Here is a 21,624-nt window from a genome sequence, read left to right as displayed (position 1 = left end):
CAGTCTTAACATGGCACCTTTCCTGGGCACTTAAGAGGCCAAAGTAGAGCTAGGAGCAACGTCTCTGGGTAGTTTCAAATTGTGATCATTAGGACTCACTTAAGAAGAGGAGTATTTTTGGCATAAGTCAAGATCAGGGGCTAGATTGTTTATCTTTACTAAAATAAATACTCATCAGTTGTTTAAAAAGTGACCATCTCTGGGGCTAAGAAATAATGAGCCTCTGAGTTCATTTATAGCCATCTTTCCAATTGTTTCCATAGAAGCAGCAGGACTTTTTAAGGGCCGTAATTTCATGTCCTGCTCTTTAAAGCCTGTAGAAATAGACAATATAGGCATCTTGGAAGCTTATATATTTGTTTAAATAGCCTTACAGGCAGGTCAGTGACATGCAGTCACTGGGGTGGGTAAAAGTTCCAGGTGCTTGTGTTGCTTGGGCTTGCTAATAGCTTATGTTCCGTTGAGTCTACCATATGAAGAGTGAATTGTCTTTAGTTGTGTACAGTTGTTTAAAAACTAAGTATTCCCTTGTCTCTTGGAGCTACTTGGAGGAAAGGGAGTGTCAAATATATGAAAGGTGATCTTCATGGGATATGATTAACTTTAAAATTGATCACATCAGAATTTCTCTGCAAGAAGTATTGTTTCCTTTAATAAGGAAGTGGGAGGTGGTGGGAGGGTGTCCACTTATACTTTATAGCTACATTTTATTTTATTTATTTTTAGAATATTTTATTTAATGTCAGAGAGAGAGCAAAAGAGAGTGCACAAGCAGGGGGAGCGGCAGGCAGAGGGAGAAGCAGGCTCCCTGCTGAGCAAGGAGCCCAGTGTGGGACTCAATCCCAGGACCCTGAGATCATGACCTGAGCTGAAGGCAGACGCTTAACCAACTGAGCCACCCCGGCGTCCCTACATTTTATTTTAAATAAAAAAAATTACCTGTTTCTATTAGCCCTCCTGTGAAGAAATGAGACTGATTTCTAATGTGACATTAATTTGCTCTTAAGATATTTCCAGAAACAGTTTTAAGCAGTTGTAGGTTTATTGGAATAATAATTTAATCTTGCAGAATAACTCTAGCCTGAACAGTGCTGTTGGTTGTTTAAAGTCATGGTTTTTAATAGATTCGGCATCATTACTTCATAGAAGTACTGAGATGATCCAGGACTGTGGTTTGAGATTACACTGAGTTGTTTGTCTAGAGGTAAGGATAGCACCAGCAAAGCTCATGGTGGGCTGGGAGGATGCTCGGTAGACTGGTGGGGTATTCCAAGATCAGATCTGTTAGGCCAGAGATGAGCACAAGACAGCAAAAAGACCTCAGACCTGAGCAGGAGTAAGAAAGAAAGAACTCAGGGGCACATCCAAATTTAGAATTTGCAGGGGTTCGGCAAGGGGTCAAGGTAAGTAGGGACAATAGAGTTTTTCCCGGAAATTTCAGCAGCAACATCTGGTTGAGTTGGGCCCCTCATTTAAAGCTTTGCCTTCACGGGTGCCTCTGACAAACTGAAAGGCGCCGTGTGGATTCCGACGGTCTATCAGCCGTGTGTAGTTGTGTGACAAACCACTCCAAAGCTTAGTGGATTAAAACAATGACCATTTTATTTGCTTACGATTCTGTGGGTTGTCTGATTTGTGGGCGGGGCTGGGCAGGTCTGCTGATCTTGCCTCGGGCCAGTCCATGGCCAGCGGGGCCAGGCTACGTCTTTTAAGATGATCTCACTCCTGTGTGTGGTGGTTGGTGCTGGCTGTCGTCTGGCCCTCTCTCCACTGATGCCTCGTTCTCAGGGAGGCTGGCCTTTATCCCTTGGCTGCAGCCGTGTTCCAGGTTAGCAGGCGTGGAGCTTGGGACTCACCCAGTGTCACTGTGTTTCATTCGCGTCACAAGGCCAGCTCAGATTCAAAAGGAAGGGAAATCCATTTCCCTGCTTGTTGGGCGGAGTGGTGAAATCACGTGGCAAAAGGACATGTGCACAGAGATGGGAGGAATGCTTACTGCCATCTTTGCAAAGTCTCTACCACAGTAGCTTTATTTAGCTCAAGCGTGATGAATAGACAATGTTTGATATTCATTTAACTTTCCTTTTTAGCTTATGGTAGGGGAGCTAATTGCTCAACTGCCTTCATCTGGGTTCTTACAGCGTGGTTGATTATAGGTGTTTATAAACTAACGTGCTGTGTGAACTATCTGTCAGAATGAGTTTTGCTAGAAAAATGACTTTAGAAATATGTAACTTGCTGGATTAATATATAATCTAAAGATGTTGATTCCAGTGTGACATTTGAAGGGTGAAAGGGTGTGTGTGTGTGTGTGTGTGTGTGTGTGTGTGTAATGCTGATCCTTTTTAGGTTAGAGGTGTTTTATTCCAGACTGAGCTGACCTTCTTAAAACTCAGCACCACATTAAAAATATAGATTGTTTGCGTGCGTATGTACTTATTTCTCCTGCCATCTAGACGACAGGGAACCAGATCTATCATAGCCCCCAAAATAACACGTTGTCTCTGCTTCACTCAGTTTAAGTGTAGATTGTTGCTTACATAATTATGGAAGTTTCTTCATTTTGAAGTCATTCCAGCAATATTTTACTGCCAGTTTTAGAATTAGTTTTCAAAAAAGAATTGCCGTCCTATTAGGATAAAAAGATGAGAAACCTAGTAATAGTTATTGGCAGAATTTGCCCATTTTCTTTAGTTTATCATATAAGAATGGCAGAAATAATGGACGGATAGGAGATGTGTGAGGATACCATTTATTAAATTGCAGTCTTTCTGGTAAAAAGCACTTATGAAATATTGTATGCTTTTAGATGGGAGAAGAGGGCTGAGTGTTATCGTTGCAAATTTGCAGATTTAAGTGTGACTTCTGTTTTTTCCAAAAGGGGAGACAGATGTGTATGTGGATTAGATAGTGGAACGTCCTTCCTGTGGTTGGCCCACATCGCTTTTTCACAAAGGGAAGAAGGGTTGAGAAAAGGATGTTACCTAGACCTCTGGGTTGCAAAAACCTCCAGGCTTGTTTATCTTAAACTTTCCAAATATTATACAAGCATTATATAAAAAATTTGGATAATACAGGTGAGTAAAAGGGGAAATTCCACCAGTTACCTCATTGTGCAGGGCTAGATAGTGTTTGAATTTTGGGGTAGGAGTATAAGTTGAGATGGGCTAGGACTTAAAAAAAAAAGTGTAAATGGATATTTTTGGAGATTGATACATTTTAGCATCATCCGTGCTTTCACATTTCATTTGTTTTGAGAAAGAAAAAAATAAACCAGTGATAGATGAATACTTCTTGGAAAAATTATGATTTGTTTCTCAAAAATTTGTGAAAAGTGAAGCATACTTTATGATTACTAGACAGATTATATGTATGTATCTTTCTCACACTTTACGGAATACATTTACAACCTAATTTTAATGTCTGTGTTGCAATTTAGTATTTCCTAGAAGTGTCTGTTACTTGCCTTTTGCCCTCTGCGTGCTATGGAGCCACCTTATTTGCTATTTGGTACTTTCCTGATTGGAAGTGAAAACATTTTACAGAAAGTTCTGGGATGGAGGGAACTTAAGAGTAAGTAACTTTCTCATTGTTTGTGGGTGTGTTTGAACACAGTTCTGGCTTTCAGATTTCACCTTGACCTTTCATATCAAACCTAGAGCCGACAGTATGAGAATTTTTTAGATTGGCTAAATATAGGCTATCTTTTTGTAGAACCAGCTGTTTGGTTTCTTGGGCATGCAGGAGAAGTGCATCTTTAGGAATTTAATTTGATGCTCTGAATGTTGAATTTTTTGATCTTTTAAGTTTCAGGGATTTTATAGCATTTTCAACAAAAGGTTGAAATAGCTATAGGCATGACTAGTCTCTATTTTATTTTAAAAAGTCTTTAAATTACAAAGATATAAAAAATACTTTAGTATCAAGTGGGTGAAAATAACAACCCTCATTTTTCATTTCCAGAGTTACTGTCTGTGGTCAGCGTGGTATATCTCTCTCTCGATGTTTTTCTGTGTATACATATGCACATAGATTTTCCCCAAAATTTAATTATTATTTTTTTTAAGATTTTATGTATTTGAGAGAAAGAGTGCATACTCCAAAGCACCAGCAGGAGGAAGGGGCAGAGGGAGAGGGAGAAGCAGACTCCCCGCTGAGCAGGAGCCCAACATGGGGCTTGATCCCAGGACGCTGAGATCATGACCTGAGCCAAAGGCAGACACACTTAACCAACTGAACCACCCAGATGTCCTCAAAATTTAATTATTATACATGTAATATGGTAACTGTGCATATTATTCTACACTTAATGATTTTACTTCTATGAAATAGTAATATGTATTATATGTATATTTTACTTCTGTATTTTCTGTGTATATTGTAGTAAAATATATACATCACAAATATTCATAGCTATATTCTAGGTCATTTCTCATAGATCCATCTCATTTAAAAGTATTATTTTATTTATATTTAAATATTTTTATTTCTATTCCAGGCCCATTTCTATTCTGTGGATGTACTTTATTTAACCAATTTTTTATTGATTAATTTACTGGTTATCTCCAGGTTTCTGTATTTCCGTGAGATGGATATCCCAAAGTGGGATTGCAGGAACAAATGGTATTGCATTTGTTCTTTTGATAGAGATTGTGGAAATTTCCTCCAACTGTTAGGCTAATTAGTTGCCCTCCTAGTTGCTCCCCTTTCTGGCCTTAAAGGTAGAAGGGAGTTAGACTGAGAATGCATCTTGCCTACTTGACCCAGACCTGAACTACCTAAGACCAGGAGGAGAAAATGGTCGTGGGGTGGTCGTGGATTGGAAAAAGAGAAAAATTATCATCCAAGTGCACTTTATGAACTCAAAAAATGAAAGGTCATGACGTTTATTACTCTGAACAAACTTAAGGAAAGATTTTTCTGAATTGGTGAAAAGTCTTGATTATAGAATGTAACAAAATTGATTTACTCTTTGGGTTACAAGGGCCAGGGACTCACTGAAGTTACCCCCGAGTAACCGGACATTGTCTGTAAAGACAGATGTGGGAATAGGGGGACAGGAATGTCATTCCTAATCCCAGGGCTTTGCAGCAGCCCAGGAAACGCTGAGCACCTGGCTCTGGGGGACTTGCAGGCCTCTCATGAGCCCCGTAAGTGGACAGGACCGCTGCCCCGGGAATGTTTGAGTCTTCACTCCAGAATCCTCTACTGTTGGTGTCATTTAGCCAATCAGAGTGAGTCTGCTTTTGCGTTTGTCTACCTGCTCCTCCTCTATCCTGTGGTTTCTGCTGGGTCACGATTTTGGCTCATTCATAGCTGTCCTGGCCATTATGGCTTTTCTCTTCTTCTTTTCGTTTTAGCCATAGCTATGGCTGCTGATTGCTAGTTTCTCTCTTTATTTACCGATTTCAATGCTGAAGATTGAGAATCCAGTTTTATGTAGAATCCTTACTGCATAGGACATCTGCCAGCCTATGAACTGCTGTCCAAAGCTCAGGTGCCCTCTTCAGGTAAGGGTGAAACTTGGGAAGCTCCTACTTGGGAAGGGATCTTGGGGGTAGCAGGCCCCATGAGTCGGTGTTTATAGAGCATTGCTCTTAGATAAGTGACCTGTCCAGAATGTGATCCTGATTAGTGTACTTTTTTGTACACTACACACACACACATACACACACATACATATACACACACACTTTGTTATACAAATATATATACTTGTGATGAGCTTAAAAAGCAGTTTATTCTTTTAAGTCAGCAAATATTTCCCTGGGATGTAGCCTCCCTTTTTCTCCGTGGAGTAAATTGGGAAAACTTGTGCCCTGTCTCAGTTGTAAATTGTCTTCAGTTCTGAAATACTGAGGCCTGGGTCATGAGATACGGTCTTGCCTTTTTTGCTGGACTTGAAAATACCTTGAAGTAGTTCATTCTGTTTATGACGGTGCAATTCTGAAAAACAGACCTGGAACCCAGTACTGCCTGATCAACTCACTTTCCTATGTGAATAGTTTTATCTCAGCTGTACCTTCTCCCATGTGTATTAGGAAGAGTATCTGGTCCCCCCTAATTTTATTATGTGTTGGGCACTCCAGTGATTCAGAGATGAAGGGTCATCTGTATTTCTCTAAGCTGCTTTGTTTTCGTCCTGAGGGTCACAGTCAGATTTCCCCCACACCCTTGGCTTTCCTGTTCTCCCTCCTCAACCCCAATCCGTTACTCCTTCAAAGTAATGGCTAGTGGGTTGAATGTTTCAGTGACTCTTGAATTCCTGAGCTCTTAACTGGGGGGCCCATGTGTCTCAGCATCTCAAAGGGCAGTTTCCCTGTTACTTTTTAAAATGAGAACCATGCTCATGAAATGCTGTCTTAGTTTCGTTTCAGATCACTTGAAATGTAATCTGATTTAAGAGGCAGCACTTAAGCTCCTGTTTACCAGAAGGTTTTGATTATCATTTTGTAGGAATTTTTGTTGGGTAAAAGAAAGATGAACCTTTGGAAAAGACAACCAAATAGTCTTATTTCATTTTGGAAAGTTTGTTCTGTTGGTCTTGAATTTGGTGTTTTAATCTGCTTCAAAAATGCCTCTTCACACGTAAGCAAAATTAAACATTATTAAAGCCTGTGCGATGCTTTTTATTTTTTAGGAGAAAAATCTTTTAAATACTTTTGGGTAAGGACATGTCATTTAAAGCTTTCATTTTGACAGCTTGGTTTCAGCTGATAGGCATGTGAATCTCTGTTTGATTGCTTTGGTGGGCAGTTGAAAATCACGTAGTGCCTGGCCTACAGTGCATGTATAAATGTACTTTCTTTTGGTTTTCATTTTATGAATGAATGTTCCTACATGTTACTTTATTATAGATTTGACTGTTTATCTGATTACCAGATTTAGTTATTTTTCCTAAAGATTTTATTTATTTATTTGAGAGAGAAAGAGAGCAAGTGAGCATGTGCAGGAGTGGGGGGGTAGAGGGGGAGAGAGAAGGAGGGGGAAAGAATCTCAAGCAGACTCTGTGCTGAACGTGGAGCCCAACTTGATCCCAGGACCCTGAGATTACGACCTGAGCCGAAACCAAGAGTCTGATGCTCAATGAACTGAGCCACCCAGGTGCCCCTGATTACCAGATTTAAATAAAGAGTTTAACCATTTTTCTTTTTGATTCCATGTCCCTTTGTCATTTTCTTAATGCCGGTGTGCTGGTGTATAGGTAGCTGCCCTTTTCCGTTATTTTATAGCGTCATAGGAAAGTGGATATTTTTTTTTTTAAGCATTTCCCATTCCTTTCAGTTTTGGCTTAATTTTCATTATGTTCTTTCTCCATTTGAAAGTGTCAAAGTATATGTTAATATGATTATATATAGAATATGTGACTATTACATCATTTTTTTTTTCTTTATATGTATAGAAGCAAAAGATATATGTGTGTAAAATTATGTATGACCAAAGAAAAATTACGGGTAATAAAGTTATTTCACTCTTGGAGAGAATTTTATAATATCTCTTGAGATAATAATCTTTGAAGAAAAGTGTTGACAATTAAAATTTTGGGAGGGTTTGCTCCTGTCTACCTGGAAGACTTGAGGACATGTAAGGTGATTCGAGCCAACTGCATGATTCTGATACAGACCCCTGGGGTACCTGCTGTGTGTCTCCTGGACTGAGAACTTCACATCCTTACCTCATTCTTGCCAGGATTGGTATGATTATCCTAGTTCTACAAATTAGGAAGCAGAGACTTGGGTGATCACATAATCTGATGAAGGTCATACAGCTGGGTGTGAACCCAGTGAGCTCTGGTTGCAAAGCGCCTGTCCTTTCCAGGGTCCCTTGTCTCCTCTGCTTTTGCTCTTTGATCTGCCTTTAGGATTCTCAAGCTATCAGGACAGAGCTAATTTCTCGAAGAAAGGTCCCTGTGTTTTAAGCACCACCACAGCGTGTGATGGTGCTTTAGTGATGCTGCTGTAACATTTGGTTGAGCTGAAACTTACACATGAGGCCGTCCCAGGCTTAGATGCCATTGGCATCATTTACCAGCTTTGTGACTGTGAGCCACTTCCTTGGCCTCATTGTGCTTCATGGTGTTTCATCACTAAAATCGGGACCATCATATCAGCCTTGCCGGATAGTATAATGCATAATAAATAACGATGATGATGATTCTAATTATAGCAGTTTGCACTGAGGAGCTCTTATGTATCAACCCCAGGGCTAAAAGCTTTTTGTAGTTCAGTTAATCCTCACAGGAACACCAGGTAGGAAGGTTAAGTTACCCCTGTTTTATGTAGAAAGTCCTCAGTATGTGAAATCTTTTTATTTTTCTAAAAGATTTTATTTGCGCGCACATGGGAGAGAACACACGTGCACGTGGGGAGGGGGAGGAGCAGAGGGAGAGGGACAAGCAGACTCTCCACTGAGCCCAAGCTTGACCTGAGCCAAAACCAAGAGTTGAAAGCTTAACTGACTTAGCCACCCACACGCCCCTGTGAAGTCTTTTTAAATTATTTCTACTTTTCATACCAGTGTACCTTTTCATTGGTATGGATAATTGAGGATTCACTGACTTAGAGAATTCACTGTCATTCAGTAAATTTGAACGCCTATTATATGGTCATTAAGTTAAAGTTTCTCTCTTCCAGTGTTTTATTGTAGTGATAACTTTTTACATATATAACTCATACTTTAACAGGTTTTGTTGTTAAAAGATTAATTTTATGATAACTCAAGCACTGGTTTAAACAATCGCAAACAGGAAAAGCACGGACAGAAGTACCTACATTCCAAGCCAATTTTTATATGTCCTCCAAATTAATTAATGCTACTATGTTGGTAGAAAGGGCTCTGGAGATTATATGCGAGGACCAGGAATCTTTTAAAAATGCCCTTTATTCGTCCTCTCATCTTTTCTTCTCTATCACACAAAGTACCTAAAAATTCGGTCAATAAATAAGTGGCATAAAGCAGCAATCCTCACTGCCTGTCATCTATCTAAATCAGTGTTGGGGATGCTGGGAGGTTTGAAAATGTTATTAACTTTAATGCAAAAATGTTGACATCTGTAAAGAACACAATTCTGGCAGTGGACTCAAATACGTTTCATTATAAAAGAGAAAATAGTAAGCCTTTGCTCATGTACTTCCCAACATTGAAACCAGACCACAAAATTCAGTCAAAGCAGCAGGCTATTAAACATTAAAAAAAAAAACAAAAAACAACCCATGCAAATGCACCCGTCTGAATGATCCTGTAATATCCTGGAATCTCCTGTCCACTAGCACAAGACTTCGTATCGGTTAAGAACGTTCCTCCCCACATGTTGGAGAAGGTGGAACCATGCTTCTCAGAACATGAGAAGGAGGGTGGGGGGAGTGATGAGTCTATTCTTGAGAAAGACCTGAGCAGCTGTGAGCCCGGGCCAAGGGTCAGAATGTAGACCTCCCTGCTTTTATCTGATCGGATGGTGGGTGGGTGAGTCTCCACGTTTGGTGTGTGTTGAGCTCCCTTGTATACCGGGCATTGCTGCATCTTGGTGGTAGAGGAGAAACTCCCTTTGGGGTTCGACCTTGAGGAACTTTGTCTACAGGGGAAAACAGGAAACTGATTGCAGTCCAGTGAGGTGATTCTCTGGTGAGGTATGTCACCAAAATTGAGAGCTAATTGCTCCATCTCGAGTCGTCCTGTCTTTTTCATCAGCAGCATGTCATGTATAGTGATTGTCATGATCTTAAAGGAAGGGATTTCAAATCCCATTTGTTAAATTCCCACCACCCACTGTGTGTTGTAAAGTTGGTTCCAAGACAGAATTATAGCGAGAGAGTGACAGGACTAATGTTTTGATAAAAACTCAATAGTTCTCATCATAAAAACATGTATATGTAAACATATATTCATGTATGTCTGGCTTTTTGATGTGCCTGTATTGACATCATGCTTTTATCTTGTATGTAAACTGTGGACTCTGAGATAATCAGTTTAAACTTTCAACAAGGAAGAGAAATAATGAAACGGAACAATGGTTTTTTTGTTTTCCCAGTAACTAAATTTACCATTGTTCTGAGAAATCAGCAAATGACCACAGGATGTGAATTTAATCAAGTTGTGCCTTTGAACAAAGGTATTCTGGTTCTAGTGGAATTTTTTACTTCTCATCATCCTTCTCACATGTTCACTTGTGTCCCTGTGCTGAAATCTACAATAGCTCACTCTGATTTCACCACGTTCGCAGATGATAATTTTAATACAAAAGAAATGGACTTGGGGACGCCTGGGTGGCTCGGTTGTTAAGCGTCTGCCTTTGGCTCAGGGCGTGATCCCAGGGTCCTGGGATCGAGCCCCACGTCAGGCTCCCTGCTCCACTTGGGGCTTGCTCCTTCCTCTCCCACTTCCCCTGCTTGTGTTCCCTCTCTCGCTGGCTGTCTCTCTCTCTCTGTCAAATAAATAAATAAATAAATAAATAAATAAATAAATAAATAAATAAATAAAAAATAAATAAATAAATACAATCTTCAGCAAAAGAAATGGACTTGGGAAACAAAAGGAACTATTATTTCTGACTCTTACAGGTCAGCACTCAAAGTCAAAGATCTTTACCTTTTACTGGAAAAGTATTTTCCTACGTAAGGTTTTTCTACATAAGGCCCACTTTAAAATCGAACCCCCTCCACGCAGCCTGGTTTGAATTGGAGGTGCTGCCTGATTAGCTGTGAGTCAGGATGTGGAATCCTAACAGTCTTCTCAGTTGCACACATATGCAACTGTATCATCTTCTACAATTTAAATAGTTGTTTTGTTTTTTTCATCCAAAGGAACTAAAACATTTAGCGAAGAACTGTTTAGAACCAGCGCTTGCCCTAGAAATATTGTCTTTCTTTCATTTTATGGACTGTTTTTCTTGATCCAGTTGAAAGAGATTTTCGACATCTCCTTTGGCATTGCCTGTCCGCATCGTCTCTTTGAGAGCACAGCTCTGTCCCGTGTTAGTCCTCTCTTACACTTCATCAGTGCTTTATTAAGAGCTCGTCTGCTAAGTCCTTTACACGCACATCTCATTTAATACTCCTATCAAGCCAATGAGGAAACCAGAGCCCAAGATTAAAAAAAAAAAAAGTTGCCAGGGTCAGATTGAGTTTCCCTCTTGTTTCAGTCCATACTCTTAACCGTGACTGCACCACACCTTGGAGTGGTTTGTCTCTGTCCCAGGGGACCCCTCCCAGGTAAGCCAACAGCGTGTTCCCGGCATCACTGTCAAAAGGCTTTGTTTGGTATTTATTGGCTGTTGCTAATTGAGCCATTTAGTTTCATTCCATTACTTTTTCTCACACTGAAGGTTGTTAACAAAGAGCAGTCTTGATCACCATGATTGTTCAAGCACACAAGGAGATGAATGGTGACTCCATCTCTTTTCTGTGTGAATGCTCCATAGCGTGCCATTATGTTTTCAGGTGCCTTCCACACTGAGAGGGGCGAATAATGATTACACGGTCAAGTTTAACAGAGGCTGTGAATCAAAATTATTTATCTGTATCTATCTATATCTCTTTATGTGTGTGTGTGTGTATAGATAGATAGATGAAAGCAAGAAAAAAAAGGTTAAAGAAACTCAACTTGTCATCCATCCTAACATCAAGGTAAGCGAGAGCCTGGATGGTATCTGTGAGGTTGTGAGCATCTCATCTTTTTTTTAAAGGTTGATTCTAAGAAACGGCTTCTTTTGCCCCTAAGCCTGGATCTTTAGACAGCACAGATTGCCAGAAAAGTGATTGAGAAACCAAAGGTGCATGCATCTATCTATCTATCTATCTATCTATCTATCTATCTATCTATCTATCTATCGTGTTGAGAGAGGAGCGCTAGCTTGCTCGAGACCACTTGGAGAGAAAATCAGGGATGGGTTAGAAGCTTTCTTCTTTTGTGGAAGGCATCTGTCTGACTGGCACTGGGTTTGGACAGTGGTGGGACAGACTAGACCTACAAACAATCCTCTGTAGTCTAGTAGCATGGAAATAAAGGAAGCCAAAGGAAAAACCTTCTCCCTGGGGAAGGGGACATGACAGGAGGACTAGGAGATCTTAGCATGGGGTGGGAGGACGCCCCCCCGAGTCATGTCTTATCTGTACTCTGCAAAGCAGCTGACCAGCAAAATGAGAGTTAAGTGTATATGGAAAGTCGCTGAACACACCCAAAGTATCTGGAAAAAAAAATTTTTTTTTAACTTACTTGATGTAAAGATACATGTTTGGCTTACCAGATGCATTGGGTACACACAGGACCAGTAACAGAACTGAGATTTTGCCCAAACAAGGTAACAGCAGTGTCCCACAAGGACTGGTGTATTGCCTTCCAGGGTGCCTGGGATCGTTGTTCATCTGTTAGACTGATTACGTGTTCTCTCCTAAACAAATACTACCGGATGGAAAGGGACAGAGAAAAGCACCAATCATCCCACATTTCGTATTGCTGTGTCTGATTTCATTCTGATGATAGGGCATTTGGTGACCGTAGCAAGTGACCCTGCTTGCCCAGGTATGTCTCAGCCCCTCCTGGGCCTGGTGGTCTCTGTGGAGTTCACCTTATTTTTTTTTTTGGCGTGTATTATTTAAGCTCCTCTGTGATCTGGTCCCAGTCTGCTTTTTCTTTTCTTTCTTTCTTTTTCTTTCTTTCTTTCTTTCTTTCTTTTTTTTTTTTGAGATTATTTATTTATGTGAGAGAAAAACTGAGCGAGCGAGAGAGAGAAAGTAGGAGCAGGGCAGAGGGAGAGGGACCCCCAGCTGAGCAGGGAGCCCGACGAGGGTCTTGGTCCCTGGACCCCAGGATCAAGCCCGGAGCCAAAGGCAGACGAGTAACCGACTGGGCCACCCAGGTGCCCCCCCCCCAGTCTGCTTTTTCAAGTAATCTTTCATTACTCCTCCTCAGCACTATTTCCTGAAAATAAATGGTGAGTCCCACCTTTTTGCCTTGGTAGGCCCTGTGGCCACTTCCCAGCATGCTAAGAAACTCTTTCTTTTTCTTCTAATATGTGTTCAGTGTGTCTTTCAGGGTTCAACCCAAATGCCTATCCCAAATCCTTGATTCATGCGGTACTTAGGGGAAATCACCTGTTGCTGGAAAATGCAGCTATTTGGGCATAAGCTTATTTGCTCTGGTAGCTTTTAAGTTCTTTGAGAATAGGCTGCCCTATGGGGTCTAGTTCATATTTATCGAGTGGCTGCATGACCGTCAGTCTTTTGACTGTGCTACTATTTTCTCTAAGTCTAGGCTTTCCCACCTCACTTTTAGACCTTTTGGAATCTGCTTTTATTTACTGTATTTTATTTCACTTTTTTTTTTTTTTTTTTTGGTGAAGTCTCTTCTGTGCTCTTGCCTTTGCCTTCTATGCCTGAAATTACCTTTGGGAAAACATGGCGTCTTTGTGAGTTTGCCTCTCAGCCCTTCCAGTCTAACGCTCAGGAATTTCTCTCACGGCAGTCACGTTCTGTGGGTGCCCTGGCCCTCGCTCTGGCGAGCCCACCTTGGTTGAGCATTGGCCCGAGCTGGGCGAGTAGAGGGTTGCCCACCTCTGCCCTTACCTTGGTACGGGTGGTGTGTCTGTACCCCACAGTCACTGTTGGTGGTCAGACTTGGTTCAGTCAGCTTCCTGGAAGAGGTGATACATGTCGACACTGTGAGAGTGAACTTTCCCCAGGCATTCTTCTGCGATTTTTCTCAGCTTTGTGGTTCTCTAAAGGTTACTCACCTACTTCAGACATCCAGGGCAGGCTGCTGGACCCCCTGTATGATGACACAGAGATCTCCGCTGTCCTGGGGGACTTCAGTGAGTGACAGCAGCAGTGTCCCTGTCCCCAGGAGAAAGTCTTTGTAGGGCAGAGCACAGGGCTAGTCGGTGGCACCTTCTTCCAACTTATGTGGTTTGTTGCTGTTTAAATCTTTCCTCTGTCAGGATTCCCATCCGCAAGGGTCATAATAAGAGCCAGTAATTTCCATTTATTGCCTCCTTAATGAGGTCTCTGTATTAGAAGATGTTTGTTTATATGATTCCTATATACCCTAGAATTTTCAAAGTAGAATTTAAGTGATTTGCTGCTAGTAAGCTGCATCAGTCTCAATCATGACGCTAAATCATGGACTTGACTTTGAAATTAATAGTTATGTTTTTGTTTTTTGTTTTTTCCTCTTAAGAACACATGATTTTCAGGGCTGGCTTTGAGATATCTACCTATCTTCAGTCTAAATCTGTGCATATACATGATTCTTCTGTGGTAATGACAACTGATAGGAAATTGGGTGAGGTAGATCTGTAATGGCATGCATTCCCTGTGTGACATAAGGAATTCTAGCACCCTTGGATGTTCTTGGGGGAGTAGGATGCTTTTTTTTTTTAATTTTTAAGATTTTATTTATTTGAGAGAGAGCGAGCATAAACAGGGGGAGGGGCAGAGGGAGAGGGAGAAGCAGACTCCCCCCTGAGCAGGGAGGGAGCCCAGGGCCCAGGATCGTGACCTGAGCCGATGGCAGAGGCTTAATGGACTGAACAACCTAGGCATCCTGATTAGGATGCTTTTGAAGATACTGGTAGAGTTTCAGTGAAACTACATTATCACCTATTTGGGTTTTGGGAGTTTGTTCAGATTCATAAGGAAATGCCTTCTGGCAATACAGCCGGCACGGGCCTTAGAGAAGTCTGTTTTATCTGATACCGCACGCCCATTGCTACTAAGAACCCAGGGCTGGAGCTGACCTTAGCCCAGCCAGCTCCCCACCAAGTACCCAGGCTGAGTATTTAAAGACCTTTGTCCCCAGACATTGTTGGGAAAAGAAGGGGTAAGCTATGCAGGTATTCACCAAGATGGGGAGCGCCTGGTGCAGACATGATGAGACCACCTTGGTTGATCAAAGTCCTCTCCTGTTCATGAGATTATCCGTGGCTGAGAGGTACCATGGGGGAATCAGCTGTCTTTAGAAGGTTGAAAGCTTATGGATAATGTCTTCTTTTGAAGATGACTTATAACAGAGTTTCTCTGCCTAAGACTTGTATTTCTGTAAAGTTTGCTCAAGCTAGGCATGGCGTCTTGCCACTTCATCAGATGACTCATCTCTGTGAAGAAAGACATTTAGCCCTTTCTCCTGGACTACCCCCAACCCAGGAATTTCTTGCCGTGTTCCAGGGAGATCTTGAAACAGCCAAACACAACTTTTATTTTGGTGTATAGGCACACTTCTGTTTCTGTCAAAATAAATTAGTCCTTCAAGTCATAAAATTAGGAAAATATTTTGTGACTTGCGTTTATTATTTAACAAGTAGAATCAATAACTGGCTTCAAAAAAACAAAACAGAAAGAAAAATCCAAACCCATCGCAGCTGGATTGCAGAACATCACTTTACCGTTTGCCAATAGTGAGGACGTGCCTTCTCTGGGAGACGAGAAGCCTTTCCTCCGTCACCCTCTGATTTCATTCATTCTTCTCCATCCATCTTTCTGTGGTCACCTTGCTCTTTTCTGCCTCTGCCCTGTGGATCGGGTGGGCGGATGAGAGCCTGGGAGGGAAGGGCTGGGAGTTCTTTCTGGATCTCTGCTGTTTATTTCCTGTCTTTCCTTCATGTTACAAAGTTTCTCCTTACTTTGCTTTTATCAAGTCTATGAATGACTCCCTTTGTCAAGCTTATTGGAATGCCCTGTGGGAGGGGTGCTATGCAAAAAAATAATTATATTGCATAACTGCTCAGTCCTTTGAGATGCCAGATCACACTTGGCACTGGAACAGACCGTCCTCTCTAGCAGGTCCTATGAGAGCAGGGTGCGGTGCGTCTGAGAGGTGGCTCTGTCCTCCACTCTAGTCCCATGGGAGTGACCTTTACCCCAGCTCTGATAAAGGGCTTATTTTATTTTTCTAAAATGCTTGTGTTTCCTTAGCCCAGAAGGGGATGTGTCCGCGTGTGTGTGTGTGTTCCGTGTATGGTTCTTTCCAGCTGGCGTTCTTCACAAATGTCACGTTTGTCTCCTGTGTCACCTTGAGGCAACTGACATTCGTGACTAATTATTAAAAAGGGCAGCCTTTTAGCTTATTTTGATGAAAACAAAATCCCAGAGAAGTCTGTTAGATACAGTGTAATTGAGCAGGTGACATGTTGATGTTTGGGGTTTGGTTTCCATCCAGGAAGCGTAGAGTTCTTGGCATGGTGGCTGAAGGAACCAGAAGCTCCAAGGTGAACTTCATGGACTTAGTACAACACTGTGCGTCTCCTCTGAACTAATTCCAGGCCTTTAAACTAAATACCAGACAGCCAGGCCAGGCGGTCACCGGGCTTCAGGAAGGGTCATCTGGGAGCATAGAATCATGCAATGAACTCCTATCCAGCAAACATATTTCTTTTTCTTGTAAAATCAAATGACCACCTCAGTTTGGAGGGTGTTGAAATGGAAGGGGGGGTTCATCGCACTCTTTTGTCTGTTTGGGGGCGGCCGTAGTGGTGTGCGGGAGGGGTTTGGCTAGGGATGATGCATATAAAACAGCTCTAGAAGTTAAATTTCTTTCAGAATAGGATTTTATTTTGGCGTAGGCAGTTGCATACCATGCTGCTTCTTCATTGTGAAATCTCCATCAATTGGCATCTTATGTATGACCAGGTACAAAATCCCGAGTAAAAGCAAGCTGAAAACGTGTGAATCAGGGTGCGTTCCTAGAGCTTCAAAACAGTGATAAAGGATGGTGCGTGCTAACGCGGAGAGAGCTCCAAGACACATGCCAGAGGGTAAGAAATGAAGAAGAGAGCTGAATGCCATTTCTTTGGGAGAGGAGGAAAGGCAGCGAACCAAGACAGCGTGTTGGCACCCAGGTGTCGAGGGTTAAGCAAGCCTACTTTGTAGCCCCCCGCACGCTGGCATCAGCAGGCCGGGCAGGGCTCCTGGCCGCATGATGCTGTGTCACCCTCGCTCGGGCCTTCGTTTATGCCCTCCGCCTGACTCAGTCCTTGTCCCCTTCCGCCCTTTTTGAATGTGTATGTTATCCTTTCACTTGTGTATGTTCTTGTAAAACATCTTGTTTCGCGTGCATTTTTCCCCTGGGGTGAAATTCATATGCCGGAAAATTAATCCTTTTAAAGCGAACAATTCAGTTGCATTTAGTGTATTGACAATGTTATGTAACTGTCACCTCTGTCTAGTTCCAAAACTTCAGTGCCTCCAGAATGAAACCCTAGACCTTTTGAGCGGTCACTCTCCATTCTCCCTTCTCAGCCCCTGGCAGCCGCCAACCTGCTTTCAATTTCTAAGGATTCCCCTATTCTGGGTATTTCAAATAAATGGAAGTATACGGTATGTGACCTTTTATGTGCATGCATATATTTTTCAGTCAGCTTTACGGAGGGGTAATTTACATCAGCAAAACTCACACTGTTAGTGGACCTGACGCGTGTTTTTTCTTGTTTGTTTTGTTTTGTGCGTCTTTTGCATTTATTCACTGCAACTGTATGAGGGGGGCCCTTTTGTCACCCTCATTTTGCAGATGGGGCCTGAGACTCAGGGAGGCTGATTGGCCTCAGGTTACATAGCTTCTGAGTGCTAGGTGGGATGTGAGTGTGGGTGGACTGGCTCCGGAATCCACCAGAATCCATGGTAACCACTGTTGTCCACGGCCTCTTGGATCTCTGTACGGTTTCAGAGCCTGCTTTTCCCCAAACAACAGTGTGCTATTTTCCCACGTTGACAGAAAGTGGCTATGGGATATTTGTATGTACCATAATTGAATTATTTCCCCACTGATGGATTTTTAGATTCTTTCTTTCTTTCTTTTTTTTTTTCCTGGTCCTGAATCATATTGAAAGGAAGATTAAGGACCAAAGAAAATTATAAAGTAATATATATTTGTTGTAGAAATATGGCCCGACCAGGAGACTAAGCCAAGAAATACATATAATTCCCTTCAGAGGTAACCAATGCAAGCATTTTGAACATAGCTCTCTAATCTCTTTTATGTATTTTTTTTAATAGGGGAAAAGAAAGCCCTTTAGGAGAAGGAATGATACTGTAAATGAGGTTTTGTCATAGAAAATTTACAATATACTGTGAACATCTTTTTATCTAATTAATAAAGTGAATATTTGCAAAGTGCTTAAAATGCAACGGGGGCTATTTTAAGTGTTTTATTCCATTTCACAGGAATCATGTGAGGTGTGTGGATATTACAGCAAATGAGTATATTTATGTCTGTTTTAAGCTTACATGAGTAGTTTTGTGCTCTAGCTCATATGATTTTTTAAAATTTAGAACTATGTTCTTATGATTAATCTATTTAGCTTGCTGTGTTTACCTAGACATTTGTTCCCCTATGGGTTTCCTTATTTTTTCCTCTGTTTCTGGGTTCTCACACACAGCAGTGCAGGGAACATCCCTCTACATGCTGTCATAGGCCTATAGGAGATCTTGCTGGAGTATATGTCCAGGAATGATGGGATATGTGGAATATGGGAATATATATCTATATCTATCTATGTATCTACACACACACACACACACACACACACACACTTATGACTAAGTATTGACAGAAGCAGATTCTTTTCCTGAATAGCTCTGTTAGAGTTTTATACAACTTTGCTATATGCTTCCTGTGGTTTCAAAAATATATATGCCTAGAGAAAGGTCCAGAAGGATAGATACCAAACCAGCACTAGGAACATGTACAAGGGGATCAGGAGGGAGATGAACCTTATCAGTCATGATCTGATTTTTTTTTTTAAGATTTATTTATTTATTTTTAGTATTCTTTACACCCAGTGTGGGGCTTGAACTTACAACCCCGAGATGAAGAGTTGCATGCTCTTCCGACTGAGCCAGCCAGGCGCCCCAGTGATTTAATGCAAGGAGAATGTCTTCATGTGTAACTTGTCATTATAATTTACTGTTTAAAAATACGGTCTGAAAACATGACCTTTAGCTAAAGTTTACTATTTTATGCTGTGAACACTTTTGGAATTGTCAGCGTGTGGGTTAAGATTAGTCATGGCACATGGAATGAGTTATTTTGCAACTTGGTGCTTTTTGAAGCATGCTCTAAACAGTTTTCCTAGTAACACCTGTAAGCCTTCCTCGTTTAATCCGGGTCCCCCACATCTCAGGTGGCTCAGGGAGGTTAAGTGATTTTCCCAAGGGCGCAGGGTTAGGAGAGTTGGCCAGGTTCCATGTTGGAGGAGTGGTTCTGGAGCGGTGGGCCAGAGTAGAAGTCTTCTTTCTGAAGTGCTTACTGACTGGAAATCAAGGTTGGGAGGAAGGTGGGCGCTGTTTTCCTGAAGGTGAGGTAGGGAGGAAGCACTCTCAGGAAAGGTAAGTTTCAGTAACTTCCTTGTATAAACATTTAACTGAATGAATGTATTAGTTTGCTCTGTTTACCGAGCACAAGGTATTAAGACAATCTTTGCCTTACAAGCTACTTCTCTCATAAAATGAAGGTGTGTGGTCTTTAAGTCAGGCCTCAAGCTTCCTTCTTTTCACCTCTTCTGAAGTGAGAACGGCAAAGGTTCTGGATGACTGAAGAGATACTTTTTAACTTTTTAAAGGTGCCATTCTTGTTCCTCTTGCATATTAGTTTCAACTGAGATGCCTCATTCTTTCTACAGAACCCAAAGGAATAATTATCATAAGTCACTTTTTAAGTAACTGACAGAGTAGGGTTTGTTATCTTTGAGGAACCCTACCATCTCAGGCCCCGTCACCTTCACCCACACCCTGACCAATGGTGTGCAGTTTGGGTTATAACAGAATCAGTGAGTCTGTGTCTGAATTTTACTTTCAGGACCAGGAATAAGAATATTTACACGCATGCCCTGTGCTGAAAGAGGTGTTTGCACACAGCTATGGTGAAAGGTTTCCCAATAGGGTTTCCTCCGATGAGCTGCTTGGAGACAGAAGACAGGGTGTTGATGATGCTTTATGAAGTAGACATATGTTTACTACTAACACTTAGGTAAAATTAAAAAAAAAAAGAATATACTGGAAAGCATACAAAGGTATAAGGTCATAACTTTAAGACAGGAATTTTCCCACCAGCAAATATTACCCAGAACTCCCTGGTTTAGAGGTGAAAGGCACAAAGCGTGGTTGAGAAGGCAGAACTGGTTTCTCTGTTGTTCCCAGGGTTGGTGAACTCTGGAAACTCTAGAACAGAAATGACCACGATCAACAGGTGCACATGTGTGGTAAGTACTTGGTGGACGTGTGCTAACCGATGAATAATTAATACTACTTCCTCTTGACTCATACATTTGAAATGAAGGAGAGTCCATCTCATTGCAGTATATACCACTATGGAGCAGGGAAGTTGAGCGGGAAGTTGAATTCAGTAATACTCTTACAATGAAATAGGTGGTACGGGGGAGAGAACAGTCTTGCTTTGCATTTTGGGTGCATTTTTGTTGTTGTTGTCTTGACTGATGGCTACTGGTACCTTTTGTCCTAGCTTACTGAAGGTATAAGATTTTTAAGTTCAGGAGAGAGGAACTGAAGTTTCAGTTTCCTCAGTGGGATTGGATGACCAGGGGAAGACGGGCTAATTAGGTAGCTTTCCTTTGTAAATGATACAGTGCTCACTCATGACTGAAAGTTTTTGAGCGTATTTTTGCCTTATTTTAGGGAAAGACAAACGGAATAATAATCAAATAGTATATCATTTTGTGTAGATTGTCCTTCAGATAAAAAGAAAACCTTCCCTGCTTTTCTTACAGAAAACAAAAAGGAGATTAAAGTTTTCTCTGAGTGTAGATTTTAGATCCGTTGTTCAAAGTGTGACAGTTTGCTTAACTAGTAGATAGACCCATGGGATTGTGTGTGTGTGTGTGTCTTGCTGTTTCTGTGTAGCCTGTATGATCTGAGAGCTGATAATGAAATTTGCAATACCTCTAAACTAGTGATTTGTCTGAAACCACAACATATATTTCCTTTCACAGCTGTTCTCTTAGCCTGCATGTGTGGGCCCCTTTCAAGAAGGGGTGGGAAAAAATGGTGGGAAGTGACCTTTGAAGTGAACTTCTGATATTTGCATTACAATTCTGTGGGTTTAAGCTTTTAATTTTTACAATTGTGGGTGGTATTTGTGAAGAGTATCAGCTTCTAGTAGGTTCTGCGTAGTGGGGATCTAATCCTTGCAAAAATATCAGCATATTTACATGTCTCTTTTATCTGCTCTGATGTCTGATGTTGTCAATGCCCTTGCAGCCTGGGTGGGAATTGAGATTTTTTTCAATTACGTTAGTACGGTATAGTTAGAGAAAATGTATGTATCTAAGTAGACACTGAGCTTCTTGATTGAGCCTTATTTTTTTTCCAAAATAAATGTTCTTCTGGTGATCTCTCGAGAATTCCCATCGTTCTTTTTAAAGTCTAACTTGTTAAAATTCATTTGACTTTGCTTAAGATTTTCATCACCGTCAGTAAAAATTTATCAAGCTGCTTCTGTGCAATTTCTTTACTCAGGCCTGGGGATGCAAAGGAGAGGCGCAGAACCTAAGGTTTCTGGAGGTTAACCAAAATTGAAGGTAGGAAGGCTTCTCCGGATTTAGGTGGAACAAGGTGGAGGATTTGATTGAAGGCGGATTTCTGGGGCCCTGGCAGGTCCAGTGAGCTTGTTTTCTCAGGTGAGGCG

At 41.4% G+C, this 21,624-nt stretch overlaps 1 protein-coding gene across 5 annotated transcripts in view; it reads left to right on the top strand.

Annotated features, from left to right (window-relative positions):
- STK39 (serine/threonine kinase 39) overlaps positions 1-21,624 on the top strand; it is a 440,397-nt gene that overhangs the window by 167,064 nt on the left and 251,709 nt on the right. The window contains exon 1 of one of the 5 annotated variants that reach the window (XM_044381512.3): positions 669-20,182. The exons of the other annotated variants lie outside the window; for them this stretch is intronic. Within the exon in view, the coding sequence (XP_044237447.1) occupies positions 20,176-20,182 (7 nt within the window). The 5' untranslated portion in view covers positions 669-20,175. Of the gene's footprint in view, positions 1-668; positions 20,183-21,624 lie in introns of those variants that run through there. 5 annotated transcript variants of the gene reach the window in all.

Source organism: Ursus arctos, unplaced genomic scaffold, assembly GCF_023065955.2.
Source record: "Ursus arctos isolate Adak ecotype North America unplaced genomic scaffold, UrsArc2.0 scaffold_1, whole genome shotgun sequence".
In the NCBI taxonomy this organism is placed as follows: domain Eukaryota; kingdom Metazoa; phylum Chordata; class Mammalia; order Carnivora; family Ursidae; genus Ursus; species Ursus arctos.
Note: the sequence above shows the minus strand (reverse complement) of the source record. Positions and strands in the feature narration are given on the sequence as shown.